Consider the following 22,540-nt stretch of genomic DNA (forward strand, 5'->3'; position numbering starts at 1 on the left):
CCTCCCCCATGACCCAAATTGAGCTGGGAGCAAGAGTGCCCAGCCGACTGCCCAGCAGTGCTCTGGGGCCAGTAAAAACCCTGGAGCCGATGCAGGGAGAAGGAGGAGAGGAGAAGGAGCAGGAAGAGAGAGGAAGAGGAAGGAGAAAAAAGAGGGGAGCCCTGAGCTTGCTGAGCCGCCACCGCCACTGAGGAGGAGAGGTAGGAGAGCACCAGGAGGACAAGGACACGTGGAAGAGACCAGGCCCGACCCAAGCCTACTCCATGGTGGCTAACACTCCAAGAGACCAGGCCAGGGTCCAGACGAAGGCCACGTGACAGAGGAGACCACAGAAGAGAAGATACTACTTCTTTTTTTAAATTTTTTTTAAAAAATTAATAGCTCCCCCCTCTTTTCAAAAAAAAAAAAAAAAGTGTCACCGGATTCTTTGAAACCTTAGTATAGGTTTCCTATGTTCCTGTCCACAGAATGCACCATTTCAGGGCTTTCTGCTATGCTGCCCTGGGAAGGGTAGCACCCAGAGGTGTAGCAAGGTCAGGTGGTATCTGGTGCAAACTTTTTTTGTCAACCCCCCCCCCCCAAGTTGGGAGTTGTGGGTGGGCGGCATGGCTCTTGGGCAGCTGGAAGGAGCCCTGATCACCTGCCACTCCTCTCCCAGTCACCAGGTGACCGACAACACATTGAGGGGCCTCTTCTCTGCCTCCTTACCCCAAAGGACCCTCCAGCGCAGCTACAGGTAGAGCCCTTTCTTGCCTGGGGTCCACCCCTTTTCGACTCGCCTGCAACTAGAAGAGCCTTCCTTCACCCCCCAAGCCCACCAGGAGTGTGACCAAGAGGCTGTTCAAACTTTCGGTTCCTAACTTAGCAGAGCTGTCAGAACGAAGGGGGAAGGAGGGAAGGCCGTCGGCAAAGTGGCGCAGCTCCCCCCTTCCTACGGCGTCTTGGGGTAGGGTTGGGAGTCATGGGGGGTGACATTCAGCGTGCCACCCATTTGACTACCCCTGGCTACCCCCAGCATCCACGGCATCGTTCCCGGGGGCTGCGCTTCCTGTCCTGGCCGGCTGTGCCTGTGGCAGAGTCTCCCCCCTGCGCTTGCGAGGCATCCTGAGCCCTGGAGGAGGAAGGAGAAGAAGGGCACTGGAGGCTAGCCAAGAGAGGAGCAGCTTCCCCGCGGAGCCAGTGGTGGAGCTAGCTGCTTGGGCACCCGAAACAGCGAACATGTCGTGCACTTGGGGGTGGAGTGTGCCAACCAGGGGGGCAATCAGTGTCCAGGTGGGTGATTGGCACCCAGGGGGGTGCCACAGCTATCCACCCAGGGGGGCTTTTATCACCCCCCATAAAGATGACCCCAGGGGCGGACCGCCTCCCTATGCTCCTGGCAGCATCTGCAGGCCTTCTGCCTGTGTATTTGACAGCCAACTGGAGGCTGGCTCAGCTGGCAAAGCTGAGTGGAGGGATGCCTCCACTCAGCCCAAACCAGCCACAGTCTTTTGCAAGGGAGGATTGGGTTGCTCTGTAAACCATGGTCTAATGAATAGTCTGAAGCCTCTGGGATCCTCTTTCATTTGCTCTTGTTTTGCCACCTCTCTCCTATTACAGTCTGGTAATTAAGACTTTTGCCCATTTTCTATTCTTTGTTTTAGGTCATTTCTCTGACCATAATGTGAGCTACCAAGTCTTGGAGCTGCCGTACAAAGGAGAGGAATTCAGTTTCGTGCTGATCCTTCCAGCAGAAGATGTGCCTATAGAAGAGGTCGAGAAACTCATTACAGCCCAGCTGATGAAAAGCTGGTTTGCTGAGATGGAAGAGGACGAGGACGTAGAAATCAGCCTTCCCAGGTATGTAATGACCTCTGTGACGATCTGATCTTCCTCGTTATCCCTTTTGGTCTTAAATCCTTCTTGCGGAAGAGTTTGTGGAATTAAGACACTGAAAAGGGCAAACTGATTTACTGACCTGGGAGCTTTGCAGTTATTTAAGCTAATGGCAGTTTGTGCTTACTAATTTCTCTAGCGAATGTAAATGAAATTAGGGCCTATATTAAGAGCTGACAGGTACAAAACGTCTATTCTCCCGAGAAGCACCATGAAGCTGGTAATGGTCCCACGCGCTTTTACCACCCCTGATCCAGAGATGGCACTCCAAATGTAGATGGCTTCCAATTCCCTTCAACAGCCAATGGTCAGGGATTATAGGATGCTTAGTCCAACAACATCTAGAGGGCCAAAGGTTCCCATCCCTGCTTGAATGCCCTTTTTTCTTGTATTTACTGTCCCAATTGTGTCTGTTTTTAAATGTTAGCATGTGTTGCTAGTGTCTTGGTGGACTGCATGGTTGGCTGAGTCCTTCGAGTCCTGTATAGCTCATAATAAACTGGAGGAGGGCATGGTTGTCTGTCAGGAAACCTGAACAGAAACACTCAAATTAAGGGCTGAGAATAGACTGCAAGACCTACTGGTTCCATAATACGTGCAACCTGAAGTTTAAAATAGCCTGGTGCAAAATAAATGAACCAGTAGGTGGGAAAGAGTCTTCAGCAGTGTGTAAAAACTGAGGGCTCAGGGAGCTCAGATAGTGATCATTTCTGGAGTACTGAACAGAAACATGAGCACCCTTGTATTTTCACCTGCAAAGAGTTGTGGGTGGGTGAAGGGGAAAAGATAATCTGGGAAAGCAGAACAAATGAAGTGGTGCCTGTTAATAGAGCCAATTCATCTTTAAAATATGGGTAAAGAGGAACCAAGGGCATGCTAGTAAAAGATACAAACTTAGATCCAATCCATAATTTAAGCAGAAAAACCAAGTAAAATAATTACTACAATTACTATACTCCAACCACTCTTATTATAATCAGGATGATTTATTACTGTATATCCCTCATAATACATCCAATGAAACTGTCAAAATGCGCCTGTCATAGCCTTCAAATAATATCTATAAAGAAAAATTCAAAATCTATCCAGGGTAGTAAATCTTCTGCCATCACATCTCCACTTGCACGGGAGTAAACCCAATTGGCCTTAATGGAATTACTCCTGCGTAGGCACATATAGTGTTGCATTGTCACACTGCCAGAGCCAAACCTCATTAAAATGCCATAAAAGGCTTCTTAGATATATATTTATATTTCCCCCACAAATTAAAATGCTTCTCCTTATCTCTCATCTTGCAAAGCATGTATAGGCTCATCAAGGACATTGTCTGTCTGAGCCTTTGCAGAGATAAATGCAGACTCCTTACTTACCATTGTACAGTGGTACCTCTAGTTGTGTTCCGCTCTTGTTACAGACTTTCAGCTTATGAACGCAGCTTACAAACACAGTGTTTACTTCTGGGTTCGCCCTGCGCACATGCGCAGAAGCGATTGGCGTGCTTCATGTATGCGCAGAAGTGATCTTCGCGCTTCATGCATGCACAGAAGCACTTGATCATGCCACACACATGCTCTAGTTGTGGATTTTTCGGGGTGCAAATGGCACCCTGAAATGGATTAAGTCCACAACTAGAGGTTCCACTGTATCTGCAACAACACCCTCCTCACCAAAGAGACCTTGGATCCAACTTACAAAAGAAGCAGTAAAACACCCTCCCATCCAATAGGGATCAATATTTGGGAAGTTTTTAAGATCCCTTCTCATCAACTGGTTTTGGAGAGGGCCAAGGCTCCATGCCTCTACCTCTAATCACCAGCTTTGAAACCCCATTGCCATAGATGCTCCTCACATCTAGGATTGGCAAAGGGAGGCCAGATGGAACTGCTTCGAAGGGAGGGATATTCCAGGGCCCACCATATTCTGACTCTCCAGCTTGAATGAAACTGAGACATACAGAAAGAAAATTATCCGTGGTGGACCAAGGATACCTTAATACTTTCTTGTACAACCCAATTTCATACCTTTGTAGAGGTTGCTCCATTAGGGTGAATGTGTCCCATCACCTTTAGCATTTCCTCAGCCGGACCTTTCTTATGTCCAGCTCAGGGGGCAGCAATGTCTGTCAGCTTCCTCCTCCTTAATTTCTGTGTTGCCCATGTAGAACTCAGCTGGGAGGTGGGCTGGGTCAAAACTAGAATTAGTTGGCTCTGCCTCTCATTGACTTGGGCTCCAGCTATCACTGGTGCCTCTGCCTTGCACCTAGCCGGTTCTAACAGGAATCAGCCAACACTGATTCTATATGTTCACTTCCTACAGGTTTAAAATAGAGCAAATGGTGGACTTGAAAGAGATTATCCAGCCTCTCAACGTTACTGAGATTTTTAATAATGGCTGTGACCTTTCTGGAATAACAGGTGCTTTGATTTATTATGCTGATGGTTGCTGCTGCGAACATTTTATCTGTGTTTTCGGTCCTTATTGTCTGCTGTAATCATGTACTTTTAACAAAGTGTGTTTCAGTGTTTCGTTCAAGGACAAAGGAACACCCTGCTTTTTAAACATATAGGGTTTTTAAAACTATATAAAAAGAGTGAGGGGTTATTATTCTGTGACAGAATCCTTGCTTATCTCACCCCAGATTTCAAGCAAAGGCAAGAAAAGGAACAATGTTCAGAACAGAACTGCCACATGTTTTTTTGCCTCAGAGGGAAGCACATGTGAAACATGGTCTTTCCTTAGGAGAAATAGCTAAGGAATTTTGAAGGTGGGCACAAGAGGTTTGTTAAAAGTAGTCAGTTTTGTTGCAAATGTTCATGTCCCTCTTTTTTAAGAAAACAACAACAGCACACAAATCATTTAAAGTAAAATTCAAGGCCAGTGAGGAAGTTCCTTCTCAGGAGAAGGCATGTTCAAGGAATAAAGTGTTAGCAAAAGCAGCCATGAAACTGTTGCTTATCTTTCGGGGCAAAACTAGACGGCGCGACACAAACTATGTCACTTGCTGCTGTGTTGTTTTAAAAAAATTAATGTCAGCTTATCTCTCCACCCCACATCACCCCACCCATTTATTGGGAACATGCAGACATTGAAAATGCTCTCCTTACCCACTGCGTACTTGACAAAAATCCACACACACATGCCTGCCATTAGTCTCTGAGGGGAATTTCCTAATAGCACCAGAGACTGCCAATAGTCTCTGAGAGAAACGTCTGGAGTCTAATAGCAGCTGTGGTAGCAGTGGTGGGATTTTTGTTGGCTACAGTATAGCAGTGGAAGATGTTGGGAACTGCTCACCACTGTCCCACGTGGGAAAGTGAGTAACTGCAGAATACACACCTCGAGGGGGCGCTTCCCTTGGCCTATACCTTGCAAGGTTGACTGGACTACTAGTCACGAAGGCTGCATGCTACCTCCAGGAACTGAGGTTCTGAATATCAGTAACTGGGTAACAATAGCAGGAGGCGAGTTGTGATCACTCTTTCGGCATCTGGTTCGCCGCGTTGCAGACAGGATGGCTGCATAAGACTTGTCTTTTGCTCTGAACAATCCCATGTGATCCCCCCCCTTCTCTATAGGCAGGATTGAGATTAATAATGACACGTGCATCATATGTGAACTCTTTATCATTCATGTCCCCTCTCAGATTCTGCTGATGTCCACATTTCTAAAGCCATTCAAAAAGTCTGTTTTGAGCTGCATGAAGATGGGAGTGAAGCAGCAGCGTCTGCTGGTAATGACATGACAGAGATCTTATTCAGTCTATCAGGACAAATGTTACGTGACCAGATCTAGGCTACCATATTTGGATGGGATGGGCTGATGTTAGGTGCCCAAAAGGTCAAAGGGTTGTACTTTTTAAACTTGTGGGCAATAATACTCATGGGAAATAATTTGTTGTTGTTGTTGTTTAGTCATGTCCGACTCTTCATGACCAGAGCATGCCAGGCACTTTTCTCTTCCACTGCCTCCCGCAGTTTGGTCAAACTCATGCTAGTAGCTTCGAGAACACTGTCCAACCATCTCATCCTCTGTCGTCCTCTTCTCCTTGTGCCCTCCATCTTTCCCAACATCAGGGTCTTTTCCAGGGAGTCTTCTCTTCTCATGAGGTGGCCAAAATATTGGAGCGTCAGCTTCACGATCTGTCCTTCCAGTGAGCACTCAGGGCTGATTTCCTTAAGAATGGATAGGTGTGATCTTCTTGCAGTCCATGGGACTCTCAAGAGTCTCCTCCAGCACCATAATTCAAAAGCATCAATTCTTCAGCGATCAGCCTTCTTTATGGTCCAGCTCTCACTTCCATACATCACTACTGGGAAAACCATAGCTTTAATGGCACGTGCTAAATGTTTGCTGGTTGGCACAAAACGTCCAGCCTATGGAAGAAAGCTGCATGTCAGGGTAAAGACAGGGGAGCCCTGGGAGATGAAGAGACAAATGCTCTACAGCAGACATGGCAAACCTTTCCTCCTCCTGACATTTCTAGACTACAAGCACAATCATCCATACACAGTAGCCCTGGTGGCTGGGGTGAATGGGAACTGGAGGATGAGCTGCATATGAACAAGCATAGGTTGCTATTAATTAATTCAATTTATATACTACGCTTCATCCAGGGATCACAGGGTGGTTTTCAATATAAAACACACACGAATATAGAACATAGTTACCACAAGCAAAAAACAACAACACACCACCCACCCCTGCAGTTTAAAAGGCCATATTTTGACAAATTAAACAAAGGCCTGGGAGAAGTTTGTTTTTACCTGGGACCTAAAGATATGTAATGAAGGTGCCTAGTGGGCCACCACAGAAAAGCCCCTGCCCCCCAGCCCACGACTCCAAGCAAGTTTTATGTGGAGATACATTACACAAACACCAGTTCAGGTCTGCAGCTTGTTGGAGTTTGCTGGGCTTCACTGGGGCAAGAAAACAAAGGATGCAGTAGAGGGCATGGTCCTAATTTGAGAGGAGATGTTGAACTGTTGTTATTCTGTTAGCCCTCTGGTTTTCCTTTGGTTAACTTATAATTTAGGCAGAACGCATTTGCCCCCAAAGCACGAGGGTCTAAAAAGTCAAGACCCAGAGGAGCCATTTGTTAGTGGCATCAATAATTAATGACTTTGTAGCCTTCCAGACACATTGGAATATATTTAGTGCTTCTCAGCAGTCTAGAGCAATGCAAAAGATGCCGCCTGAATTTCTATGATCTGAAGGCTGCAGTCCTAGAACTCACACTCATTTGGGAGTCAGCCATGTGGCTCTGTCTTCCAAGGTTCTTCCTGTTTAAGGGCTGAATTCGCTGGAAGTTCTTTTGCAGACATCTCTCATGAATACAATGGCCAATGGAGCACAATCTAATGTGAAGTTCATTGTTGTTCAGTGGGCAAGTACTTTAAATGAACATGCGTCAGACTATGCCTGGGCTGATGCTTGTATGCCTATGGGAAAGAAAAGTTGCTGTATTCTTTTGAGCTCATGCATATGCATCCTAAAGGGCCGTTCCTACGATCTCCCCTTAGCAATGCACTTTTCCAGTTAAGTAATGTGTATAAAAATTCACAGGGTAGAGGCATATATTAGTGAAAGCACCATACAAACATTGATGGCAGGAGAAATTGCTTTGCAAAATATGTATCTTAGGCAAAATTGCTTAAAAATGTGTGTATAAAGAGAAATGCACACTAAAATGTGGGTGGATTTTCACGAGGACTTAAAAAAAAATCATAAACAGTGCATATTTGGAGAACCGTACTTAAGACTGGAAAACCGAAGAACTGAGAGAAACCAAAACTGTCAGATTTCCCTATCCCTAATGACAATTATATTTCACCTTTCCCCAAAGGAGCTCAAGATGGTGATGTATACGATTTTTTCCCTCTCCATCTGATCCTTGCAACAACCCCTTTCTGTTTAGGGTTTATGCACACTTTCTTTTGGTCCCATGGCTTTCTCCTGGGGAAAACTGCTCTTTAGCACCCATTCGGAACAAACAGTAGTTCTGGTTTTTTCTGGATTGATGTTTGCTCCAATTTAGCACTAAGGAGTGGGTTTTCCCCAGGGAAAGAGTGGGGCCTGAGGGAAACTGCTCAGACCCATGCCTAGAAAGCGGAAGCAAAACAACACTTGAGCATGTGCTGTCTAGGCATGAGATAAGTAGAAGTGCAGCTGTGCCCTTGGCTTCACAGGTTAGGCCAGGGGCTCAGAAACTTTTTCAGCAGGGGACCGGTCCACTGTCCCTCAGACCTTGTGGGGGGCTGGACTATATTTTGGAAAAAAATTGAATGAATTCCTATGCCCCACAAATAACTCAGAGATGCATTTTAAATAAAAGCACACATTCTACTCATGTAAAAACACGCTATTCCTGGACCATCCGCGGGCTGGATTTAGAAGGCAATTGGGACAGATCTGGCCCCTGGACCTTAGTTTGTCTACCCATGGGTTAGGCTGAGAGATGAGGACTGGCCCAAGGTCATTTAGTGAACTTCATTGTTGAGTGGCAGTTTGAACCCTGGTCTTCTGGGTCATTTGGCAGACTGGCTTACACGATCTGGACCTCTTCTGGAAGCCCAGTTTTTCTCACAGAAGAAGTACAGATCAAAGGTTTGAATGCCTGTGGTGCTCAGGAAGCCCTGGACTGGAGTGTGCCCGCTTTGCTGACCGTTTTGTATGGCATATTTGTATGCAAGTGGTACAGTATATAACGTCACTTTGCAAATGATTACCTTCACTTAGCAAGGGTGTTAATAAGAATCTGAACAAAAGCTGATATTTAGTTTAATGGCATAGATCCCTACTATCATAGTGCCTTCTGCTAAAAAGTAAAAGAAAAGAGGGAAAAGGCAAATGTATTTTCAGATTTAAACCACTCTTCTAAAGCACATTTTGCAGTTTATGTGGCCCATTTTAAACTTTCAGTTTGACAAATGCCTGCAGGGAAGGTAATAACTATAGTTAAAAGTGAATATAGTCACAAATATGTCCTTCAAATGAGTTTCAAAATGGAGAGCCGTATCTTGAGATTTCAACTTCTTCAACTCAATGCATCTCTAGCAGGTTATTATCCTTGATAGCTTTTGAGAAATCCCTAAAGAAAATGCCATATTATAAAACAACGGTGTGGTGTATAAGAATTTCCCAGTAATGGCTCAATTGCCTTTTGATGATTTGTAACTATAAAGCGGCAGAGCGGGTGGGGGAGAATGTTGTAACTCATTTTCCACTTGCAAAGATTTTGCTCAGAACGGTAGGTGATCCGAAAAGTGAAAAGCATTTAACAGGATTTAACAATTGCTTCTCTTCTTCTGAGTCATATTTTGGAGGCTTAACTGATGGCACATGGTGGTTTGATCTCTTACAGGAAATCTTCTTTTTTTTTTTTTACTAAAAAGGTATAAGGAATATTGTTAATCTGTGACATATTCATCTATGTTAATACATAGGCATCAGTGTCCCCTTGGCCATGAAACTGATCTACAGTTCATGATGGCTGAGCGAAGTAGGTTATAAAATATTATGCTTTTTCTACTGGAATATCCCATCGGTTGACAGGACAGGAGGGAGCTTTGCAGATGATTTAGCTAAGCAAATTCTATAGGCTGTAGCTCAGGGACAGAGCAACTGCTTTGCATTCAGAAGGTCCCATGTTTGATCTCCAACACCCCCAGGTAGGGAGTGGCAATACATTCATTTGTTCATCCCATGCCTGGAAGGGAAAGCAATCTAGTGGATGTGATTGGTATTTGAAATTCATGTCTCTTTCCATTAGGTCCAGTTGTGACCGACTCTGGGGTTGCGGTGCTCATCTCGCTTTACTGGCCGAGGGAGCGGGCATATAGCTTCCAGGTCATGTGGCCAGCAGGACTAAGCCGCTTCTGGCGAACCAGAGCAGCGCACGGAAACGCCGTTTACCTTCCTGCCGGAGCGGTACCTATTTATCTAAGTGCACTTTGACGTGCTAGGTTGGCAGGAGCAGGGTTCGAGCAACGGGAGCTCACCCCATCGCGGGGATTCGAACCGCCGACCTTCTGATCGGCAAGTCCTAGGCTTTGTGGTTTAACCCACAGTGCCACCCGCGTCCCGTCTCTTTCATAGGATCATAGAATTGTAGAGTTGGAGGGAACTGTGGGGATCATCTGGTCCGCCCCCTGCAATACAGGAATCTTTTGCCCAACATGGGGCTTGAACCCACAACCTTGTCCTGAGTGAGCTAATTGACTCAGTCCACAAACAATATGTAATTGATTATGCCCCCCCCCAATCTGCATTGCACGTCCTTTGCATTTAAATGAATGGGGTGAAATAACATAATGGCAATGTAACTATGTAATGTTCACATTTGATTTCTATAATTGATTGCACAGTTGATTATGTGAATCACATAAATTATGCAGTTTCTCAGCAGTAAGGAATAACATATTTTGGGTGGAAGACGATTTGGCATGTGACAAAAATAGCCAAACAGAAAACGATGTCCTCTTACATTTCTACCCTAGAGAGTCACGTGCAAACATGTCAGATATGACAATTGGATGATATTATGCATTCATTTAAGCATTTTGGAAAACTGTTTCCCACACACTTTGGCTGTTTGCCTTTCAAGTACCTGCCACTTCAAAAAACATTCCTTTTTATCCATCACTCAGCAGCTGATTCCACCCCACCCCCCATGCTTTCAGTAGAGGGGCAGAATATGTTAGAAGTGCAGGCATTCAGGAATTATGGCTGCGATGAGCTAGTGTAAAGGAATCCCAACCAGGTATTGGCATCTATGTACAGCTGGTAGAACTCTCAATCTTGAAAAGCATCCTTTATTTGACTCACCAAGCCATATTAAACCAGTCTTCCCCAACCTGGTGCCATGTAGATGTTGTTTGACTATTACTCTGCTTTCCAGTGGGGCTGAGAAGTGGGGTTTTGTCGTCTGGGGAGCCCAGGACCTCCATACACGCTGCCCAGGATTGCACCCTGGGGAGGTCACAGTTTGACTTCACCCCTGGAAGCATACTCCATCAGACAGACGGATAGCAACAATATCTCTTCCCATCATCTTTGACCACTGGGCATCCTAGCTAGGAATGATGGGAACTGTAATCCAACATCATTTGGAAACCCAGAGTTTAGAAAGGCTGCCTTAGGCTCTCTTTTCCTTTCTGGACAGCTCACGTTTTATAAGAAATGACGCATGTTTCGGGAATTATCCTTATCTATAAAATACAGAGCCCTAGCACCGTAAAATTCTATGGGACACATAAAAAATCATAGCCCTCCCTAAATTATCACTTGGGTTTGTAAGTCCATGACTTAAGCCCTATATTTCTCATTTGTTCTCTGGTGTTTAAGGGCAAAATCACGACTCTCTCTATTGATTAGCTACAAAGCCTTGATTTGCTATTTGATTCCAACGCTGCCCTTGTTCCTGTATGGGCCACATCACTGCTTCTGAAAAAAACAACACAGCAGGTACCCACCCCTTCCTTCATGCTCTCTTGCCTACAAGTCCAGGTCATGCTCCCAGGCTACTGCAGAGATATTTCTTCTCTCTGGCCTTTGCTTGCTGTGCCTCTCATCTCTAACCAGAACACCACTGCCATTCACTTTTCATCGCCCTGATATGTTGCTCTTCAAATCCCTACTCTTTCAAATCCCTACTATTTCTAGCACAAAATTCCACTGTAAGACTCGGGATGGTTGAAACTGTCAATTTTGATTTCTTTTCATTTTTCATTTTTCTAGTGTTCAGGTCTTCACATTTCTGCATCACTTTGCTTTTTTTATATATAAAAATTCTCATCCCTATTTTAGTGTGAATCTCTCCTAATATAAATATTTTGTATGCAATTTTCTCGAATAGGCACATTTTTTTTTTACAAGTAGTTTCCCCTAATACAATGCATATTTGTATTTTATTTTCACTAATATGTGCATGTTGAGAGCTGGTGTGGTGTAGTGGTTAAGAGCGGTGGACTCATAATCTGGTGAACCAGGTTTGCTTCCCTGCTCCTCCACATGCAGCTGCTGGGTGACCTTGGGCCAGTCACAGTTCTCTGAAGTCTCTCAGCCTCACTCACTTCACAGAGTGTTTCTTGTGGGGGAGGAAGGGAAAGGAGATTGTTAGCTGCTTTGAGACTCCTTAAGGGGAGTGAAAGGCGGGATATCAAGTCCAAACTCTTCTTCTTCTTGTGCCCATTGCTTGACTGGAGACTTTGCATTACAAAATTCAGAGAAGTGCAAATTTCATAGGATGGTTCAGTTTCGGAGTCATCCCTGCCAATAGATGTGAAGTTGGCAGGGAATTGGTGTGTGTGAGAGAAAGAGAGGGGAAGAAAAACACTTCTTGGTTGTGGCACCTGGTCCATGGAACATAATCCCAAGATTGTTCTACCTGGCTCCTTCTTTGCTTGCTTTAAAGCATACAGCAAGCCCACAACTTACACACATTTAATTTGTGGGCATTCAGCTTTATGTGCCTGGCAAAAATTAAAAATGAATTTTAAAAAGGGGGTAGGCATCTGGTAAAAAAGACTCTGATTTTGGCTTTAGGCATGATCCCTGGAACTTAACTCATGTTTTATTTCAGCATGGATTTGGTTAGTTAAGGACTTATACTATTGCTGTTCGTTGGTGCTGTGGTCTAAACCACTGAACTTCTTGGGCTTGCCGATCAGAAGGTCGGCAGTTTGAATCCATGCAATGGGGTGAGCTCCCGTTGCTCTGTCCCAGCTCCTGCCAACCTAGCAGTTCAAAAGCATGCCAGTGCAAGTAGACAAATAGGTACAGCTGTGGTGGGAAGGTAAACAGCATTTCCGTGCGCTCTGGCTTGTGTCACAATGTTCCGTTGTGCCAGAAGCGGTTTAGTCATGCTGGCCACGTGACCCAGAAAGCTGACTGTGGACAAACACTAGCTCCCTCAACCTGAAAGCGAGATGAGCGCCACACCCCATAGTCACCTTTGACTGGACTTAAGCATCCAAGGGTCCTTTATATTTTACCTTGTTCCTTGTTGGGATTTAGAGCTACTATTTCAGTGTTGCTATACAGTGGTGCCTCGCAAGACGAAATTAATCCGTTCCTCGAGTCTCTTCGTCTTGCGGTTTTTCCGTCTTGCGAAGCACGGCTATTAGTGGCTTAGCGGCTATTAGCAGCTTAGCGGCTTAGCGGCTATTAACGGCTTAGCGGCTTAGCAGCTATTAATGGCTTAGCGGCTTAGCGGCTTTAAGAAAAAGGAAACAAACTCGCAAGAACTCGCAAGACATTTCATCTTGCGAAGCAAGCCCATAGGCAAATTCATCTTGTGGAACGACTCAAAAAACAGAAAACTCTTTCGTCTTGCGCGTTTTTCATCTTGCGAGGCATTCATCTTGTGAGGTACCACTGTATGTTACCACTGTTATTTTTGGATTGTATATATTTTAGGATGCAATCCTTTACCCACTGACAGAGTAAGCACAGCTGAACTCAAAGGGACTTACTTCTGATTAGCCATGACAGAGCTAATAATTTAGGTTGTTACTGTATCTTTTCATTTGAAAAACACTTCCTTTTTTCTGAACCTTGTGCTTGTTTTTGCCTTTGTAAAAAATATATTGCAGGCATGCATTTGACAGCAATCATGAGCCTGTCCCACAAGCAGGTTGTGGCAAACCGACCATTCCTCTTTATCCTGAGACATAACTCGACAGGTAAATGGATAAGCGATGTATTTATTGTTACATTTGATTCAATGTATTGTTGTTTATTAGAGGGTTGGTTGGTAAGGGTTTGGAAGTTAAAGACCATTGTCCTAAACCACTTCTCAGCAGGTGAAGACATTAGCTTTTTTCAGACCTTCTCCTCTGATATGTACGCCCATCAGTGTGTGTGTGTGTGTGTGTGTGTGTGTAGGTCTGTCTGTTTGTCTGTACAGTGCTCTTGTATTCAGGTTCTGCTTTCAGGTTTCATCTGTGAGTACAGGACGCAGGACTAGATAGGCCATAGCTCTTATTATGCTCAGGTGGGCTCCTCACAGAATTTAGAGCCCTGATTGTGTCTGTTGGGTTCTGTTGTTGTGATAGAAACTGGATTGGTTTAGGTGACCAATGAATTTTCTGACCCTCCTGATTTTCCTATGAGTTTTGTTTGTTTGTTTGTTTCCATTCCCAGCTGGAGAGAGGAGTTTAATTGGCAGTGCCAGTGTGGAACCATGGTTAAGTCAGCTCAGGGCAGTTTCACACATTATGAAGCCACAAACCAGGCGACTTACTGAATATACACTTGACAGGAAGTTGCAGCCAGCAAATCCTAGCTCCTTGACCTTTATGATACACATTTTTGAGGCATTCATCTTTTACAAGTTTAGGCTTTTGAAGAAGGTTTGAAGAGTCCCTCAGTAAGGGAGTTTGCCCAGACCCTAGGGCAAAGGCAACACCAATATGGCACTGGCAACTGTAGGTGCACATGTGTCCTTGGAGGCTTTTGCTGGTACCCACCTGGCCCCGTCCTGTCCTCAAGATGAAGTTTTGCAGTGTGTTCTGGGTGGTTGGGCATGTGTGCAATACCCAAAAAAGTTCCCCCTAAATTGCAAATGTTCCCACAGGCCCAACAAGATTGGCAACTTTTCCCACAGAATCAACTACTCCAGGCAATCCTGTCATAGAAGTTACAGGAAGTAAGGAGGAATAGACAGCTAAACAATATCTATTACTGTTTCTTGTAAAAGCAGTAGAAATGCACATTACTATTTTATGATCTTGGCTAAAACCAAACTGTCTAAATTTACCTGCTGCTTTAAATTGAGGATTAGGAAATGGGGCAGCTCGTTTTCAGGAAATAACAGTGGCTGAATGCAAAAGAGAAATTACTGTTATTTTAAGCAATTACACAATCAGGACTTTTGTCCCCGGAACCCACTGTAACTAAGCCTAAGTAGGAGCCACTGAAATAATTGTAATTTTTTTTCTCCTGTTCACCCCACCCATCCTTTCCTTCCCTCTCCTCTGCTGTTTTCCTGATTGTGTATTTTTTAGATTGCAAACCACTTGGGGCAGAGACTTGTTCTCTCATTCTTTGAAATCTGTCACTAACACTGATATATTAATGATGATAAAAATAATAGTAATTTCTAAAACCTACTGTCTTATGTGACATGATTTCACATTCAGCCTGGGACCAACATTATCTGACTCCATTTAAGGGCTGGCTGCAGGTGGGTTTTTTTTTTTTAAGAACTGCCCATTCGTGGGTTAGTTACTACATCAGGGATGGGCAACCTGCCCCCTACATTGCTGGACTAAAAATCCCATCATCTCTTGCCATTGGCATGGGCTCATGGGAACTGGAGTCCAACAACACTTGGAGGGCCAAAGGCTCCCCACCCCTGCCCTATATCACCCCCCCCCAAACAGAAGCTGTGGGTCTCTGAACAGACCCTGCAGCCAGACAGCTGCCATGGGAACATTATCCATAGGAAAATATAGGGGAGAAAATCTATTCTTTATTGGCTCCATAACATTTAACAACCTGTTCTTAAGTAAGGTGTGAGGGTTTGGGGGATTTGCATTACTGTTTTATGCTCCCTGCTGAAATCAAACTGTCTCAAAGTAACCCGCTGCTTTAAATTGAGGATTAGGATGAGTGGCAGCTCATTTTCAGGAAATAATAGTGACTGCAATAAAGAAGGGAAATTACTGTTATTTTTAGCAATTACACAATCAGTATTTTTTTCTGTTACCGCAACTTTCGTATTGAATTACTGATAATTTGTCATCGCAATGGCAGGCAGGCTTTATCAAAGCTCTTGGTAACCTTGCCGCAACGGAATTAGAGCCTTGGGAATCACGGTGGTGTCTAAATTCTAATTTGGCATGTAAAAATGAAACGTATTTAAAATTGTTGCCTCCAAATGGTGGCGAGAGCAGGATAGCCTCACTGGCAAAAGAAGCATTTTAGCTTGATGACCTACCTGTGAGGTACCAGTCAATCTATCTATACCCTACCTTTCTTCCAAAGGGTTCAAGGTAGCGTAAATGCCCCTCCCCCTTCCAATTTTATCCTCACAACAACCCTGGGAGGGTGCTTATGGGCTAAGAAGCAGTGACAGGACCAATGTCAGCCAGTGAGCTTCCTGGCCAATCAGGGATTCGGTCTCCCAGATCTGAGGCTCTAACCACTACACCGCACTTCCAACCTCCTACATCAGTGCTGGATCCAGGTGTCTTTTTGAGAGGGTGGGGCTTTGTGCATGATGCCCATAGTGGGCCTTCCCTCTGAATGTGTTCCCCTCCTCTTTGTCCCTTCCAGTGGCGTAGCGTGGGTTGTCAGCACCCGGGGCAAGGCAAGTAATTTGCGCCCCCTAACCCGTGGATTTAAGCCCCCTAATCCTAACCCCCAGATGTTGCGCCTGGTGCTGCCAGCCCCTCCTGCACCCCCACGCTACGCCACTGGTCCCTTCTGCCTATTTGCTTGTCTTCGTCCTCTGGTTTCAGTCCATACCAGCTGAGCTTGAGGCAACTGGAAGATGCCTCTCCATATATATATATTTGCTCTTGTTGCTGCTTGCACGCTGAGAGAGGGCACATCAACAAGCAGCGAAGGATCTGGACTAGTAAGCGTCCATCCTTGACACCAGCCCTGCTCCTTCTGAGGACTTTTAATCTGTAAGCAGACTGTCTTTTCAAGGTTTAAAAGACCCAAGGAGCAGGTTGAGGCTTGAGCCAGAAAACATCTGGCATGAGCCAAGTAGCTTTGCAAAGTCTCTGTGGCTCAAGGATCGGTGAGTCCATATGTGGGAAGACCTGATATTCCTGCAGCCAGGGTCTGCCTAGCTTGAGGAGATGGATAACAGCAATCAAGTAGTGCATACATTTTGTGAAACAAAACAAAACAACAAATAGAACTGCATAGATCTGAACAACGACAACAAAAACAACAAAAAGAGATGGAAAATAAAATAAAGTGAGTCGAAAACGGTCTGCTGTGAAAGGCATGCGTGGGTAGGGGTCCTGCTCCTTTAATGCTAGGAGCAAACTCAAGTCTCCCTTGGCAACTGCTTCCAATAATAAATACAAATCCTTCTAGGTCTGTCTTGCGCCAAACTCCCCAGGGTATTTTATTTTTTTTGGACAGCTCTGAGTTGCCCCACAAATAGAACACTGGCAGCAGCCAGGAGAGGAAAGGAGGGGGGGATTCGAGCTGAAAAAAAGAAGAAAAGCGTTGTGTGTTTTATACAACTTGTGATACTGCAAACTGTTTTCACATGCACATTGTGCGCAGAGAGGACACCCGATCTAATGAGGCGAAAGGGCCACAGGAGGGACTCAAAGCTGCATTCTGTTTGTAGGATAAATACCTTAATTGTCTTACTTGCATATATCTCCTAAGAGAATTCTAGGGATCTTAAAGGTAAAGGTAAAGGTACCCCTGCCCGAACAGGCCAGTCTTGACAGACTCTGGGGTTTGTGTGCCCATCTCACATCTATAGGCCGGGGGCCAGCGCTGTCCGGAGACACTTCCGGGTCACGTGGCCAGCGTGACAAAGCTGCATCTGGCGAGCCAGCGCAGCACACGGAACGCCGTTTACCTTCCCGCTGGTAAGCGGTACCTATTTATCTACTTGCACCCGGGGGTGCTTTCGAACTGCTAGGTTGGCAGGCGCTGGGACGAAAAACGCACAAGACGAAAGAGTTTTCCATTTTTTGAGTCGTTCCACAAGACGAATTTCCCTATGGGCTTGCTTCGCAAGACAAAACGTCTTGCAAGTTCTTGCGAGTTTGTTTCCTTTTTCTTAAAGCCGCTAAGCTGCTAAGCCGCTAATAGCCGCTAAGCCGCTAAGCCATTAATAGCCGCTAAGCCGCTAAACCGCTAATAGCCGTGCTTCGCAAAACGAAAAAACTGCAATACGAAGAGACTCACGGAATGGATTAATTTCGTCTTGCGAGGCACCACTGTACCCTGCCCTCCCCAGCCAAGGCCGGGCTCAGGGCGGCTAACAAGCAATAATAAAAACAAATTGAATGAATACAACTTAAAAAAGATTAAAATACAACTTAAAAAACAAGATTAAAATACAACTAAAAAAACAAGATTAAAATACAACATTAAAATATTGAAATATTAAAATATTAAAATGCAGCCTCATCACAGGATGAGAAGGAAAAAGAAAGAGGGGGAGGGAATCAAATTGGCTCCAAGCCAAAGGCCAAGCGGAACAACTCTGTCTTACAGGCCCTGCGGAAAGAAATCAGATCCTGCAGGGCCCTGGTCTCATGAGACAAAGCGTTCCACCAGGCCGGAGCCAGTGTTGAAAAGGCCCTGGTAAGACCTTAGCTTCCTTCAGACGCTGCTTGCATTATTTGGGTTAACCTGAGGCTGAAGTGAACTGAAAAGGAAGAGGCAGAGCCCCTGAATAAATAAGGAGTAAAACCATTATTGCATCCTAATCATTGGCGCAGGATAGAAATACATTTTTAAAAAACAATGCACAATAAGTTTTTTTTAAAAAAAATATTCTAGTGTTGACTATACTCCCAAAAGATGTCACCTTTGTCAGGTATGTCAAAACATTTATTTGACATGTGCTGAGGAAACATTGCAGAAGGATTAAAATGGAAAATAGCTTCATTATCTTACACCGCAATCCCACACTCAGCTGTAAGTTCTGTTTAACTCTAAAAGAACTTGCTCCCAAGTAACTGCACATAGGATCACAGTCTTTTGGGCGAAGGCTGAAAAGACCGCAAAGCATGATCATGTCTTGCTTGTGCAATTCCAACCTTGCATGGTTGAAAGTTGGTTGGTCGAAATCCTGCAAATTAATTGCACACAAGGTGGAGAGCTTAAAAGCTCCTTCGGTGCCAGTGACACACACCTTAGTTATATCCTGTTTGGATTACAGTAGATCAGAATTGTTGTAATTGGATCAATCAAGATCAGGGAAGCAGGAAGAAATAAAAACCGTGTACCCTGAAATTCAGCATAAGGGAAGTCACTCAAAATTGTTTAATTTGGTATTTGAGTAATTGGCCTTCTCATTGTATTGTAATTTGGTATTGTGATACCAAATTTTTATTGGCTTTTGGCTTTTATTGGATTATGGTAATTGAAAATTAATAAAAAATATTATATGGATTGCAGTAATGCACTCTGCATGGATCTGCCTTTGAAAAGTACACAGAAACTTCGACCTGCTCAAAGAGCTGTAGCCAGAGTGTTGATCGGGACTGGTCATAAGGAGCAGACAACTCTCTTGCTACAACAGCTCCACTAGCTACCTGTCTGTTTCTGAGCACAATTCAAAGCACAGCTTAGGTCCAAGCTATCCAGACTTCTCTCCCTAGGGAAGCTAGACTGGCTCCTGTGGGAATGTTCTGGGGTGCAGGAGAGGATATATTGACTAATTATATCCTTATCCAACTTGTGCTAACAAGTTCCCAAAATATCAGCAGAGTTTATAGACATTCCCCTTTAAGTTCGCAACGGTAACGTGTGCACAGGTTCGCTAGAACCTCTATAATAATTACTCTGGTAATTTCCCCTTTGTTCCCTCTTAAAATACAAGACACAACACAGTCTTTATAAAAGTATAAAAGAGTTTACTCATGATCTGTTCACAATATGATCCCAGAAGGCAGACAGGCTTAAAAAGGTTACATACACTTAGAATCTATCTTGTTGTAAGATAGACCTTATCTCCTCTCTTGGCTGAGAGCCAAGAGGGCATCTTTTGGTGCTTCCTCATCGAAGGAAAATGGCAGAGAGAGAGAGATGGCTGCCTGCCCTGTGCTTTTGTCATTACCTGCACAGGTGAGGCCACACCCACCTCTGGTCACATGCGGAGGAAGTCCGTCCCCAGGAAGTTTACCTGCTTGCTGGACAAACATCCCTCCCCATGTTCTAACATGTACACTCTAGGAATGTTGTCATTGACTGCTCCTGTGTTTACATCCCACAGCTCCCTCCTTGTCCTTCTGCTGGCAAGTGAAGACTTTCTTGTTCCAACAGGCCTTTGGGAATTGACTGCTAAATAAAAAAATATTATTATTAGCCTGACTCTTCCTTTGGCAATCTTCACAGAACTCTAACTCAATGGTTGCCATCAATTTGATTTGAATTAATTTTATAATGAAATAATTTTAGAATGTTGTATTATTTTATTGTTGTTAGCCACCCTGAGCCCGGCTTTGGCTGGGGAGGGCGGGATATAAATAAATTATTATTATTATTATTATTATTATTATTATTATTATTATTATTAAAGGGCTGGTGCCATGCTGTTTTTATTCTAATTATCTGTACGTTTTAAATAGATGTTATATATTTTTAATTCCATCAATGTTTAATTATATTTTAATGACTGATTTTTCTGCTTTTAGCAGTTTTTGTTTTTATCTGTAAGCCACCTTGAATCTTATCAGGGAAGGAGGTTGGGTGTAAATAAATATATATTGATAATAATTATAAAGCAGGCACCATCAGGCAAAGAACTATCCCTCAGTCTCAGCCCTTCCACCTGTGACAAACCAATAACAATTCAGGGCTGTGGCAATGACCATGGGTTGTGTCCAGTGCTACACTTACTCAGAGTAGAGCCATTGAAGTCAATAGACATATGGCCAACTTAGGTCCATTCATTTTAGTGCAGCTACTCTGAGGAAAACTTTGTTGGATAAAACCCAATGAACATGCGGTGCTTGGAGCATAGCTGTCAACTTACAGATTTGAAAATAAGGGACCAGCAGCCTCAAAAATAAGGGATCAGCAGCCCAAATAAGGAATTTTCAGAACATAGGTATGTTCGACTTCTGAGCCCCCCGAGCCAAAGGCAGAAAGCCCAGCCAGCAGCCAAACAAAGCCTCAAGCGGTGGTTCCCACAGTGCAGCAACCCGGCAAAGGGGATGCAGCAAGGAAAACCACCGTCACCTCTCCGCTGGGAAGCGCTGAGCAAAGGCGAGTCCCCACGCAACGCGGCCGATTTGATCGGCACAAGGCATGCAAGCTCCACCCCCCAGTCGTTCTTAGACTCCTTATTGGGTGAGCAACACAGCCAAGCAACACAGTTGGAGCCTCCCTCCTCCCTGGCCGGCAGGGAGGGAGGGAGAGGAGCTGCTTCCTTTGAAACCTGGGAAATTTAAGGGACATCATCAATAAGGGACAGCAGCGGGACACGGCGCTGGGATAAGGGACTTTCCCGTCAAATAAGGGACGGTTGACTCTGGAAGAATGGCAGATGAAGGTGATGGACTATATGGAATCGGCAGAAATGACTGGCAGAATCCGAGACCAGGGAGAAGAAATGGTGGAAAAAGACTGGAAGAAATTTAAAGACTATCTACAGAAATACTGTAAAATTAATGAATGTTAAAATGATGTTGGACTGAAAATAAGTGGTTTTGGTATTAAGGCTAATAAGAATATGTAAATATAGATAGTTATTTGGATGAAAATATATAGTTATAATAGGTTAAGATTATAGAGTAAAGATAAATGAAAGAGGGTAAGGATTTGCTGAAAGGACTTTGTAAACGGGAATACAAAAGGGGAGGTGTGAGGAGGTCAAGGATATAAGCAAATGAACTTAAAGATATTGAAAAATGGATTATTTCTTTTTAAGATATTTTTCTTTCTTTTTTCTCTTATTTTTTATTTTTTTAACTACCGGTTTTTTAGGTTTCTTTTTTGGTAACTTTCTTATTAGCTCTTGTTCTTTTTTCTTTTTTGTATGTGTAATAGTTGGTTTAATCATTCTTAACTTTTTTTTAAAAAAAAAATTTGTTTTGTATGTTTTGTGTAAAATCTTAATAAATATTAAAAAAAAGGGACAGTTGACAGCTATGGCTTGGAGCCATTGAGAAAAGTGCAGCATAAGTACTCATGACTGATTGTGAGATGCTGTGATTTTTATTTGTTACAAGTGGTTTTGTGTAGTGCCCACATAGGCACTAGAACAGAGGTCAGCAAGCTTTTTCAGCAGGGGGCAGGTCCACTGTCCCTCAGACCTTGTGGGGGACCTGACTATATTTTGAAAAAAAAAATGAACAAATTCCTATGCCCCACAAATAACCCAGAGATGCATTTTAAATACAGTGGATGCTCAGGGTGCGAATGTGATCCGTGCGGGATGCACGTTCGCAACCTGCAGCAGTGCGTCTGTGCATGCACAAAGCGCGATTTAGCACTTCTGCGCATGCGCGACCCCCGAAGCCCGGAAGTAACCCATTCTGGTAGTTCCGGGTTTTGGCAAGTCCGTAATCTGAAAAAACGCAACCTGAAGCATCAGTAACTCAAGGTATGGCTGTAAAAGGACACATTCTACTCATGTAAAAACACACTGAGTGTCCATGGGCCGGATTTAGAAGGTGATTGGTCTGGATCCAGCCCCTGGGCCTTAGTTTGTCTACCTATGTGCTTGAAGGTCAGGTTAGAAATGTCCAGATAAACATAATGAAAATGAAATTATTGCAATTGTTTGGAAGTTCCCATCTGAATAACTTTTTCTCTGCCTTCCACTCAGGGTCCATTGTATTTATGGGGAAGCTGGCCAATCCTGACACGCAGTCGCAAAAGAGAAGAGACAGAGACTCCCTTTAAAAAGTAATAAAAATCACACTAAGGTCACATGTGCTTTGAGGGGGAGATGGAAGTGTGGTTTCTTTTAATGCTGTTCCCTGCTGAATAGTCTCTCTGCACCTCA

The 22,540-nt window shown here is 44.1% G+C and overlaps 1 protein-coding gene across 2 annotated transcripts in view; it reads left to right on the top strand.

Annotated features, from left to right (window-relative positions):
* SERPINI2 (serpin family I member 2) overlaps positions 1 to 22,540 on the top strand; it is a 44,760-nt gene extending 22,220 nt beyond the window's left edge. For both annotated transcript variants that reach the window (XM_082224461.1, XM_082224462.1), the window contains exons 5-9: positions 1,644 to 1,839; positions 4,192 to 4,289; positions 5,519 to 5,605; positions 13,467 to 13,556; positions 22,361 to 22,540. In XM_082224461.1, coding sequence (XP_082080587.1) covers positions 1,644 to 1,839; positions 4,192 to 4,289; positions 5,519 to 5,605; positions 13,467 to 13,556; positions 22,361 to 22,437 — 548 coding nt within the window. In that variant the 3' untranslated portion in view covers positions 22,438 to 22,540. The remainder of the gene's footprint in view (positions 1 to 1,643; positions 1,840 to 4,191; positions 4,290 to 5,518; positions 5,606 to 13,466; positions 13,557 to 22,360) is intronic.

This window comes from Podarcis vaucheri (assembly GCF_965113315.1).
Source record: "Podarcis vaucheri genome assembly, chromosome: 5".
Lineage (NCBI taxonomy): Eukaryota > Metazoa > Chordata > Lepidosauria > Squamata > Lacertidae > Podarcis > Podarcis vaucheri.